The sequence below is a fragment of the Bos javanicus genome, chromosome 16, assembly GCF_032452875.1.
Source record: "Bos javanicus breed banteng chromosome 16, ARS-OSU_banteng_1.0, whole genome shotgun sequence".
Classification (NCBI taxonomy): Eukaryota; Metazoa; Chordata; class Mammalia; order Artiodactyla; family Bovidae; genus Bos; species Bos javanicus.
Genome location: NC_083883.1, coordinates 34497325 through 34510004, shown reverse-complemented (window position 1 = coordinate 34510004; position 12680 = coordinate 34497325). Strand labels below are relative to the sequence as shown.

At 37.4% G+C, this 12680-nt stretch overlaps 1 protein-coding gene across 8 annotated transcripts in view; it reads left to right on the top strand.

Moving 5' to 3' along the window:
* Window positions 1–12680, top strand: part of SDCCAG8 (SHH signaling and ciliogenesis regulator SDCCAG8) — a 244759-nt gene that overhangs the window by 73022 nt on the left and 159057 nt on the right. For all 8 annotated transcript variants that reach the window (XM_061382507.1, XM_061382506.1, XM_061382504.1 and 5 more), the window contains one exon: window positions 10976–11110. In XM_061382507.1, coding sequence (XP_061238491.1) covers window positions 10976–11110 — 135 coding nt within the window. The remainder of the gene's footprint in view (window positions 1–10975; window positions 11111–12680) is intronic.

The following is a 12680-nucleotide window of genomic DNA, read 5'->3' as shown; positions in this document are numbered from 1 at the left end:
AGATTTGTCCATACATATTGTCTTTTGGGGGCTTCCTCTATGGCTTAGTGGTAAAGAACCCACCTGCCAGTGCAGGAGACACAGGAGATGCAGGTTTGATCCCTGGGTCAGGAAGATCTCCTGGAGTAGGAAATGGCAACCCACTCCAGTATTCTTGCCTGGAAAATCCCATGAACAGAGGATCCTGGTGGACTACAGTTCAGGGGGATGCAAAGAGTAGGACACGACTGAGCATGCATTGCCTTTTTCTCACCACTCAACAGCCCACTGCATTTCAGCTTCTGTGCCCATAGTCAATGAAATTACCATTGCTATGTTCACTGGAGACCTCCTAATGCTATTTTTCAGGAATATTTTTTCATTCTTATTCTCTGTAAAAGTTTCTCTTTCTTTGATTTCTCTGAATCAGTATTCTTGATTTGGGAAAATGATGTGTGCCTTTTAGGTTAGTCTGAGTTTCAGGTGCCTTTGAGGTAATGAAAGAGACACATCCAGAAAGCACCTTGATAAGAGGTTCTAGAGTTTAGCAGACAGCTTTAGACTTAGGTGTCTCTAGCACTACTGTGGCTTAAACATTTTTTTTTAATGTATTTACTTACTATTTTGGTTGTGCTGGATCTTCATTATTGTACTGTAGCACTACTGTGGCTTTAATTTCATATACATTGTGCATGAGTGCATGCTCAGTCATGTCCAACTCTTTGCAACCCCATGGACTGTAGTCCACCAGGCTCCTCTGTCCATAAGATTTTCCAAGCATGAATACTGGAGTGGGTTGCCATTTCCTTCTCCAGGGGATCTTCCTGACCCGAGGCTTGAACCTGTCTCTCCTGTATCGGCAGATGGATTCTTTTACCACTGAACCACCTGGGAAGCCCCATATATATGGTATTGATTCCTAAATCTTTAGCTCTCTAGTGAGCTCCCAAACCAGCTTCACTTCCTACCTTCCCTTTCGTAGTAGAACTACTGCTTATTCATCCAGTTGCCCAACTCAGAAATCTTGCTGTCATCCTTGTCTCCTCCTTCTCCCTCACCCTGTACATCATTAAGTTACCCAGTTCTAGAGATTCAGACCCCTACCAATGTTGCCCTGTCTCTCCATCCCACTGCTGTCCATATCTTACCCTTGGATGATTCCTACAGCCCCATGTGGTCTCCTTGCTTCCAGTCTCACCTCCTTCTCATCTGTTCTCTTACTCAAAGATCCAAGGATGCTCTTTCTAAAATGAATCCATCAATAAGTCAGTCTCTTTCTTTAAAATCCTTTCATGTCTGTCTTTAATCCCATGGATAAAATTTAAGCTGTCTCTCTTTTTTTAAAAATTAATTTATGTATTTTAATTGGAGGCTAATTACTTTAAAATATTGTAGTGGTTCTTGCTATACATTGACATGAATCAGCCATGGGTGTACATGTGTTCCCCATCCTGAACCCCCCTTCCCCTTCCCTCCCCATGCCATCCCTCTGGGTCATCCCAGTACACCAGCCCTGAGCACCCTGTCGCATGCATTGAACCTGGACTGGAGATCTGTTTCACATATGATAATGTACATGTTTCAATGCTATTCTCTCACAGAGAGAGAGAATAGCTAACCTCGCCTTCTCCCACAGAGTCCAAAAGACTGTTCTTTACGCCTGTGTCTCTTTTGTTGTCTCGCATATAGGGTATCATTACCATCTTCCTAAATTCCATATATATGCGTTAGTATACTGTATTGGTGTTTTTCTTTCTGACTTACTTCACTCTGTATAATAGGCTCTAGTTTCATCCACTCATTAGAACTGATTCAAATACATTCTATTTAATGGCTGAGTAATATTCCATTGTGTATATGTACCACAGCTTTCTTATCTATTCGTCTGCCAATGGACATCTAGATTGCTTTCATGTCCTGGCTATTCTAAACAGTGCTGCAATGAACATTGGGGTACACATGTCTCTTTCAATTCTGGTTTCCTCGGTGTGTATGCCCAACAGTGGGATTGCTGGGTCGTATGGCAAGAGTGAATGTTGACATTCTAGGAATCAGTGAAATAAAATGGACTGGAATGGGTGAATTTAACTCAGATGACCATTATATCTACTACTGCGGGCAGGAATCCCTCAGAAGAAATGGAGTGGCCATAATGGTCAACAAAAGAGTCTGAAATGCAGTACTTGGATGCAATCTCAAAAACGACAGAATAATCTCTGTTCATTTCCAAGACAAACCATTCAGTATCACAGTAATCCAAGTCTATGCCCCAACCAGTAACACTGAAGAAGCTGAAGTTGAACGATTCTATGAAGACCTACAAGACCTTTTAGAACTAACACCCCAAAAAGATGTCCTTTTCATTACAGGGGACTGGAATGCAAAAGTAGGAAGTCAAGAAACACCTGGAGTAACAGGCAAATTCGGCCTTGGAATACGGAATGAAGCAGGGCAAAGACTAATAGAGTTTTGCCAAGAAAATGCACTGGTCATAACAAACACCCTCTTCCAACAACACAAGAGGAGACTCTATACATGGAAATCACCAGATGGTCAACACCGAAATCAGATTATTATATATTCTTTGCAGCCAAAGATGGAGAAGCTCTACACAGTCAGCAAATACAAGACCAGGAGCTGACTGTGGCTCAGACCATGAACTCCTTATTGCCAAATTCAGACTTAAGTTGACGAAAGTAGGGAAAACCACTAGACCATTCAGGTATGACCTAAATCAAATCCCTTATGATTATACAGTGGAAGTGAAAAATAGATTTAAGGGCCTAGATCTGATGGATAGAGTGGCTGATGAACTATGGAATGAGGTTCGTGACATTGTACAGGAGACAGGGATCAAGACCATTCCCATATAAAAGAAATGCAAAAAAGCAAAATGGCTGTCTGGGGAGGCCTTACAAATAGCTGTGAAAAGAAGAGAAGTGAAAAGCAAAGGAGAAAATGAAAGATATAAACATCTGAATGCAGAGTTCCAAAGAATAGCAAGAAGAGATAAGAAAGCCTTCTTCAGATATCAATGCAAAGAAATAGAGGAAAATAACAGAATGGGAAAGACTAGGGATCTTGTTAAGAAAATCAGAGATACCAAAGGAACATTTCATGCAAAGATGAGCTTGATAAAGGACAGAAATGGTATGGACCTAACAGAAGCAGAAAATATTAAGAAGGGATGGCAAGAATACACAGAAGAACTGTACAAAAAAGATCTTCATGACCCAGATAATCACAATGGTGTGATCACTGACCTAGAGCCAGACATCCTGGAATGTGAAGTCAAGTGGGCCTTAGAAAGCATCACTATGAACAAAGCTAGTGGAGGTGATGGAATTCCAGTTGAACTATTCCAAATCCTGAAAGATGATGCTGTGAAAGTGCTGCACTCAATATGCCAGCAAATTTGGAAAACTCAGCAGTGGCCACAGGACTGGAAAAGGTCAGTTTTCATTCCAATACCAAAGAAAGGCAATGCCAAAGAATGCTCAAACTACCGCACAATTGCACGCATCTCACATGCTAGTAATTTAATGCTCAAAATTCTTCAAGCCAGGCTTCAGCAATATGTGAACCATGAATTTCCTGATGTTCAAGCTGGTTTTAGAAAAGGCAGAGGAACCAGAGATCAAATTGCCAACATCTGCTGGATCATCAAAAAAGCAAGAGAGTTCCAGAAAAACATCTATTTCTGCTTTATTGACTATGCCAAAGCTTTTGACTGTGTGGATCACAATAAACTGTGGAAAATTCTGAAAGAGATGGGAATACCAGACCACCTGATCTGCCTCTTGAGAAATTTGTATGCAGGTCAGGAAGCGACAGTTAGAACTGGACATGGAACAACAGACTGGTTCCAAATAGGAAAAGGAGTTCGTCAAGGCTGTATATTGTCTCCCTGTTTATTTAACTTATATGCAGAGTACATCATGACAAACGCTGGACTGGAAGAAACACAAACTGGAATCAAGATTGCCGGGAGAAATATCAATAACCTCAGATATGCAGATGACACCACCCTTATGGCAGAAAGTGAAGAGGAACTCAAAAGCCTCTTGATGAAAGTGAAAGTGGAGAGTGAAAAAGTTGGCTTAAAGCTCAACATTCAGAGAACGAAGATCATGGCATCCAGTCCCACCACTTCATGGGAAATAGATGGGGAAACAGTGGAAACAGTGTCAGACTTTATTTTTCTGGGCTCCAAAATCACTACAGATGGTGACTGCGGCCATGAAATTAAAAGACGCTTACTCCTTGGAAGGAAAGTTATGACCAACCTAGATAGCATATTGAAAAGCAGAGACATTACTTTGCCAACAAAGGTTCGTCTAGTCAAGGCTATGGTTTTTCCTGTGGTCATGTATGGATGTGAGAGTTGGACTGTGAAGAAGGCTGAGCACCGAAGAATTGATGCTTTTAAACTGTGGTGTTGGAGAAGACTCTTGAGAGTCCCTTGGACTGCAAGGAGATCCAACCAGTCCATTCTGAAGGAGATCAGCCCTGGGATTTCTTTGGAAGGAATGAGGCTAAAGCTGAAACTCCAGTACTTTGTCCACCTCATGGGAAAAGTTGACTCATTGGAAAAGACTCTGATGCTGGGAGGGATTGGGGGCGGGAGGAGAAGGGGATGACAGAGGATGAGATGGCTGGATGGCATCACTGACTCGATGGACATGAGTCTGGGTGAACTCCGGGAGTTGGTGATGGACAGGGAGGCCTGGCGTGCTGCGATTCATGGGGTCGCAAGGAGTCAGACATGACTGAGCGACTGATCTAACCTGATCTGATGGCAGTTCTATTTACATTTTTTAAACGAATCTCCACACTGTTCTCCATAGTGGCTGTACTAGTTTGCATTCCCACCAATAGTGTAAGAGGATTCCCTTTTCTCCACACCCTCTCCAGTATTTATTGTTTGTAGACTTTTTGATAGCAGCCATTCTGACCGGTGTGAGATGGTACCTCATTGTGGTTTTGATTTGCATTTCTCTGATAATGAGTGATGTTGAGCATCTTTTCATGTGTTTGTTAGCCATGTGTGTGTCTTCTTTGGAGAAATTTCTGTTTAGTTCTTTGGCCCATATTTTGATTGGGTCATTTATTTTTCTGGAATTGAGCTGCAAGAGCTGCTTGTGTATTTTTTAGATTAATTCTTTGTCAGTTGCTTCGTTTGCTATTATTTTCTCCCATTCTGAAGGCTGTCTTTTCATCTTGCTTATAGTTTCCTTCATTGTGCAAAAGCTTTTAAGTTTAATTAGGGCCCATTTGTTTATTTTTGCTTTTATTTCCACTACTCTGGGAGATGGGTCATAGAGGATCCTGCTATGATTTATGTCAGAGACTGTTTTGCCTATGTTTTCCTCTAGGAGTTTTATAGTTTCTGGTCTTACATTTAGATCTTTAATCCATTTTGAGTTTATTTTTATGTATGGTGTTAAAAAGTATTCTAGTTTCATTCTTTACAGGTGGTTGACCAGTTTTCCCAGCACCACTTGTTAAAGAGATTGTCTTTTCTCCATTGTATATTCTTGTCTCCTTTGTCAAAGATAAGGTGTCCATAGGTGTGTGGATTTATCTCTGGGCTTTCTATTTTGTTCCATTGATCTATATTTCTGTCTTTGTGCCAGAACCATACTGTCTTGATGACTGTAGCTTTGTAGAATAGCCTGAAGTCAGGCAGGTTGATTCCTCCAGTTCCATTCTTCTTTCTCGAGATTGCTTTGGCTATTCGAGGTTTTTTTTTTTATATTTCCATACAAATTGTGAAATTATTTGTTCTAGCTCTGTGAAGTATACCGTTAGTGGCTTGATAGGGATTGCATTGAATCTATAGATTGCTTCGGATAGTTTACTCATTTTCACTATATTGATTCTTCCAATCCATGAACATGGTTTATTTCTCCATCTATTTGTGTCATCATTGATTTCTTTTATCAGTGTTTTACAGTTTTCTATATATAGGTCTTTTGTTTCTTTAGGTATATTTATTCCTGAGTATTTTATTCTTTTTGTTGCAATGATGAATAGAATTGTTTCCGTAATTTCTCTTTCTGTTTTCTCATTGTTAGTGTGTAGGAATGCAAGGGATTTCTATGTGTTAATTTTATATCCTGCAACTTTACTATGTTCATTGATTAGCTCTAGTAATTTTCTGGTGGAGTCTTTAGGGTTTTCTATGTAGAGGATCATGTCATCTGCAAACAGTGAGAGTTTTACTTCTTCTTTTCCAATTTGGATTCCTTTTATTTCTTTTTCTTCTCTGATTGCTGTGGCTAAAACTTCCAAAACTATGTTGAATAGTAGTGGTGAGAGTGGGCACCCTTGTCCTGTTCCTGATTTTATGGGGAAATGCTTTCAATTTTTCACCATTGAGGATACTGTTTGCTGTGGTTTATCATATATGGCTTTCATTATATTGAGGTATGTTCCTTCTGTGGCTGCTTTCTGGAGGGTTTTTATCATAAATGGATGTTGAATTTTGTCAAAGGCTTTCTCTGCGTCTATTGAGATAATCAAATGGTTTTAATCTTTCAATTTGTTAATGTGGTGTATCACATTGATTGATTTGTGGATATTAAAGAATCCTTGTATCCATGGGATAAAGCATGGTCATGATGTATGATCTTTTTAATATGTTGTTGGATTCTGTTTGTTAGAATTTTGTTAAAGATTTTTGCATCTATGTTCATCAGTGATATTGGCCTGTAGTTTTCTTTTTTGGTGGCATCTTTTTAAGCTCTTTCACTGTAACATAAAGATTGTACATTTTTCCCCCTCTCTTTGGTTCTTCAGTCTTATCTCCCTTCTCTTTTCTTTCTTACATTACCACCTTTATGACCTACTTGCACTTTCTCAAATGTGCAAACTTGCCAGTCTGCCATACCAATTTTTCATTTCAGGATTTTGCAGGGCCTTGCCCCTCTTATCCCATCCCTGCACCCCTCACCCACCATTGCCTAGAGGACTCTTCCTCCAGCCTCTCTGACTGATGGTTTAGAGTTCTTGACACCATATCTTCTCATAGTTTCCCAATGATGAATTTTTGGCAGACCCTCCTATAGGCTTCTATAACTCAATTTATTGCAAAATCTTATTGAATTATTTCCCCTAATTTACTATGATTCCCCTGCATGTATGGTTTGTTAACATCCTAATTGCTTGGCATATTCCTCCCACATAAAATGTGCTCAATATGTATTTATTGAATGAATACAAGGGGAATACAAGTGGAAGAAAGAAGGCCCCAGGCCATTGGAAAGGCATGCGTGATTGCGTGCATATCCAACTCTTTGTGACCCTATGGACAGAGTAGCCTTGCAGGCTTCTCTGTCCATAGGATTTCCCAGGCAAGAACACTGGAATGGGTTGCCATTTTCCTCTCCTGGAAAGGTATAACTAAAATGCTAAGAGTTCAGAGGATCAGAACAGATTTCTGTCTGCAAGAGATCATGGAAATCTTTGTGGATAAGATGGCATTTTAACTGAGCGTCAAAAAAAAAAAAAAAATAGGCAGGATTTAGAAATGCAGTAGGAGGGGGAGATAAACCAATGTGAGTAAGGTGTGGAGGAAGGTAAATTTGTGAGCTGAGCTTGTGTGAGAGAGAGAATGGCATCAATAACAAAGATCAGCCACTAATTATGCCTAGGAGACTTTTTCCTGGGTTGTTTAGTGGCAACTTTTGCCTTGCTGAGTACTTTTACTATGTAAAAATATGTTGATGAGAATTCCTGATAAGAAGAAATGAAGTCTGAAATGTGCCAGGCAATATTCCAGGTGCTTTTATGTATAATTTTCTTAAACTGATAATTATTTTATGAACAAAAGTGGCAACAAAAGTACAGTACATTTCTGAATTTTTTTGTCCCCATTAAGCCTTATTTGACATTTAATCTCAAGATCCTGCCCCAAATAAAGATGTATGAATAAAGAGTTGAAAGTGATCCTAGCAGTGAAGGCAGTAGTCTCACAGGAAATGGCAGAATCTTTGAAGTAAAGGGCTTTAGTGTTGAATCCAGTTTGACCTTTTTGTGACCTTGAACAAGTCATTTAACCTCTCCAAATTTCAGAGTAGTAAATGACAGATTTGATCTACTTAAAGAATTGGTAGGATTAAATAAAATAATGTTTTGACATTTAGTAGTTTGTTTTAACAAACTACCTGGCTTAGGGTGTACATTAAAACAATTTTAGTTTGTGGCTATTATCCTTCTCTAGTGAAAGAGTTAGCTCTATTGGGTAGCTTTCTTGGACCTTTGTGTTAGTAAAATCTAACACACATTATAAAGTCCAGCTTTATTTTTTTATTTATTAGCTTAAATGAATTTTAGAAAATTCTTAGTTTTTATTTTTTTCAACAGAAAGTTAATCCAATACATTCCTTTTCCAAGGGGATTAAAAAAGAATATTATCACACTGCCTAGCACCAAAAGTTTACTAAAGTAAACTCAACAATCACAACATTTTAAGTTCTCATGGTTAGTGTTGGAACAAGTGTCCCTGCTTTCCTTGTGGTGGGCTTGCTTCTGAGACTTGTATATTCTTTCTCTCTTTTTATTATTTTTCTTCTTCCCTTTCTTCCTACTGCTTTAAAAATTTCATTTATGTGGGAAGCTCTAGAAGAGCAGATGCCTTCCACCTAGACAGATTTTGAATCATTCCTCCATGAACAGTTCTTGCTGTGAGTTTGCCTGTTGGCATCAGTAATGGTCTTTGGTTGCACTAAGACACTAAGTTTGTTAGTTCAATCAGTTCTTCAATCTTCTATTTATTGAATGCCCCCTGTGGTTTGTGAATTTTCTCAGTTGGTTTCTTGATAATAGCCCATTGCTAGAATCCCTAATTCTTGTACCTTTTTTTATGAGGAATGCCATTTTATACTATGTTCAATACACCAGGGACTGCTTCATTGTAGAAATTTCTATCAAGCTCGCCCATCCTGGGTGTCCTTGTCTCTTGCTTGCCCCTGTCAAAGTTTAAAGGACTTACCTGATGTCAACACCCTGGCCCTCCAACAGTGTTGCAGCTGTCTGTGTTACTTCTGCCTCTGCAACAGATGTGGATGGAGAAGTTCCTGCAGTGTAATGTTGACTTCCAGATGGTGGGCATGGGGAAAAAGAAGGTGTGTCAATAGGAGGGGAGGCTCCGAGAAGTGGGTGACAGAAGGGAGCAGACAGGTAGTGGGTAGGGGAAACAAGTGATGGGTGGCAGAGGGAGGGAATCATATGGAAAGTGCACGATTTGTCACATGCTATAGCAACTGACTCGGAATTTACCATTAGCAAAATAAATATCTGCACATTTACTTCAAAAAAGCCACACAATGTTAATACATTTGCCATAAGATTCACATAAATAATACATGAATTTTTTAGTAGCTGGTAATTAAAGTTTGTTGTTATTGTAAGGTTCCAGAAAAGCTATAATTACATATTCATAATATGCTTACTCATGCACTTGAATTTTTAAATTAAGGAAATTTAGTTAGTATTTTTGATTTGTTACAGTTAACTTCTTTTGACCTTTAATTTTTGTTTCAGATTGTAATCTGTATAACGATAGTCCATAGCTTGGTATTAATAAAAGAAATTTTACATGCAATTTAGATATGTGGCGAATTTCTTGATGATAAATGTGCAATTCTCACAATCCCTAGCCAAGTTAAATAATACCTCTACTGTCTAAATTAGAAAATAGCTACCCGGGCTCATTATTTTGATATTTTCAATTTGAGTTAGTTGCCAAAGGCAATCTTGATTTTTATTACAAACTTTAGTTACTGATTTCTGTTGTAAAACTGAATTCACACCCATGTTAGTGTACAGTGGTAGATTTTAAATATTATGTCAAATTTGTTATCAGTTTTTGTTTTGGCTGATTAAAAATGAATAGCTATGTTTTGATCTAGGGACAAGGTAGCATTTCTTCATCACTTTAAAAGTGCTATACAAATGAGAAACTAATTGCCTAGAAAAATTTGACTCACCAGAGCAGAAGTTAAAATGTAATTGCAAACTGAAAACTATGAAGGTTAAATCTAAGGTCTGGAAAGCATTTCTAACCCTTAGAAGAAAAACTAAGCACCTGCTATCATAGAGTTCCTCAGAAAAGCCATTTATTCTAGTGATTCAAATTCATCAAACATTAATCATGCCTCTTAAGGAATATGCTCTTGAGGAACTTCTAGTCCAATGAGGAAACAGACAGCAAAAAATGTGATGTCTTAAGCACTATGCATGTAAATAATTTTAGTTGATAAACAATATATCAGTAAAATTTTAAATATAGTTTAACATGGAGGATAAATTCAGCACCTTTATCCTTGTGTCTGCCTTAATACAAAATTACTAAAATACTTAGTGTTTTTAAAAAATACTATTTTATATTCTTATTGAATTTTTCAGATATTAGACATGTTTTTCTAAAGTACTTAGAAATTCATAAACTCTGGTATTAGAGACTTAGTATAACATATGGAAGTTTCTCAAAAACTGTCTGCTCATCAATTCTATTTTTAATATTTAAAAAGCATGGTGGGGCTTCCCTGGCGATCCAGTGGCTAAGACTCTGGTGTTCCCCATACAGGAGGCCAGGGTTCCATCCCTGATCCGGTAAATAGATGCCACATGCTGCAACCAAAGATCCAGCATGCGGCAGCTAAGACCTGGGGCAGCCAAATAAATAAACACGTACATACATATCTTTTAAAAATAAAAAACATGGGGACTCTAATTAACAATACTGCATTGTATATTTGAAAGTTGCTAAGAGAATAAATCTTAAAAGTTTAGGGGAAAAAAGCAATTATTATGAGGTGATAGTCAAGGGAGATTGATGAATTGAGAATGCAGAGTCATGGAGATACCCCATCCACAGAGAAATGACTTAGAGAGTCCAGTGGCCATGCTGAGACTCTGTTAACTCAAGATGTTTTAAATATTTATTTTGTCAAATGACATGATCATTTAGGACTTTTATTTCTTGTTATAGATGTTGACCCTGTCTCAGAATATTGCCCAACTGGAGGCTGAGGTGGAAAAGGTTACAAGAGAGAAGATTTCAGCTGTTCATCAACTCGAGGAAATTCAAAACCAGCTTGCTTCCCGGGAAATGGATGTCACAAAGGTACAAAGAGAGATTTTAGTTTACTAATTATGTAAATCTTTTCTTTGAAAATTTTTTCCTAGTCTGTAAATCTCAGAAAGAAGTCTGGAGTAGAAAAATTTTTTTTGTTTCAAGATAGTAAAGATCCACATAATGGTCATCAGCAAGCATTGATTTATTATCATCAGGCCCTTTGCTAGGTGCTACAAATACGAAGATGGGTTAGACATAATGTCCTCAAAGAACTTAAGGGTTAAGTTGTTTAGACAAACTTGTAAATAGGCCAATTTTATTACTTTAATTATTAAATATTTGATAAAACTTGTATTTCTAAATTAGTCAATTAGGGGTAATTTTTTCCCCAGAGATGGTAGAAGTTTGGTCTTCTCAATAATACTAAAAGACATACATTTATTTACAACATAAAGGTGTGCTTAACATAAAAAAATTCTCCACCTCTCATTCCTTTCAGACCTGTTCTTTAAAATCAAGATTCTAATACTACAACTTCTTATTCTATTGGTCCTTAAATTTATACTTTACACTATGCTAATCACAATGTCTGCGCTATGGGCATCCACAAACTTGCGAACCAGGAACTGAAATGTTTAATGGTCATAAGTGGCTAAGGTACATGTTTAAGAAACACTAGAGGTCTATGTAGACTTCAGTAATCATTGGTTTAAGACGAAGTAACTCAATAGGGATATGCATGATGTAATAAATTAAATCAATTTGTGTTTCATCAATACATACCAGATAATTTTGTTAAAACGCATACTCATTTCATATTGTATTTTATTTCTCAACATATTTTCCCAAATTTTGACACATTTTTAATGCCATTATTGCTTTATAACTCAGTAATTTGAATTATCTTTAATATATATTAGAAAAGGAAGCCTAATTTTTATTTTTTTTCCCTTGAGTTTATATAGTTCTTCATTTGCTTTCTAAAATTCCAGCTAGTTCATGTAGAAGCTTAAAATATCATATTTGCCAGTATGATTGGTGTGTTTGTGTGGAAGTAGCGGGTAGAAGTAAGGGAATTGGTGCAGAGGGATAGAAATGGTTGACCTGGATAATAGGTGAGAGCTACATGAGGATTTTTAGTTCATTATAAGGAGAAAACTTTCTGTTGAAATATGGACAGTAAAGAATGATTAGTCTGTCTTTAGAACTGTTCAAAAGGACTCAAACATCAGGGGAGTGCCTTGTGATTGCTTCCAACACTGGGATAATATAATCCTAGTTAAATTTAATTTGTTGATTTATTTTAGATGAAAATTAAGTGTCACAAATAAATTTAACAAACGCATTTTAAACTGAAATTAGTGAGGCAGGGAAACTTTAAAAATAAACTTAAGGGATACAATTATTTTAAATAGGACTTAATGCTTAGATAGTTATTGTATATGATAATTTTGTACTGATATTGAGTTATAAGCACCGTGGCTCTGTAGTTGTTATGTGTTGGTATTGTAATTTGGATTTTTAAATTGTATTCTTATATGTAAATCAAATAGATTGAAATTTGGGGGCTCCTCTCATGTTTTTCTGTAGTTCTTAGTTTTTAAATTTTACTTAGCTT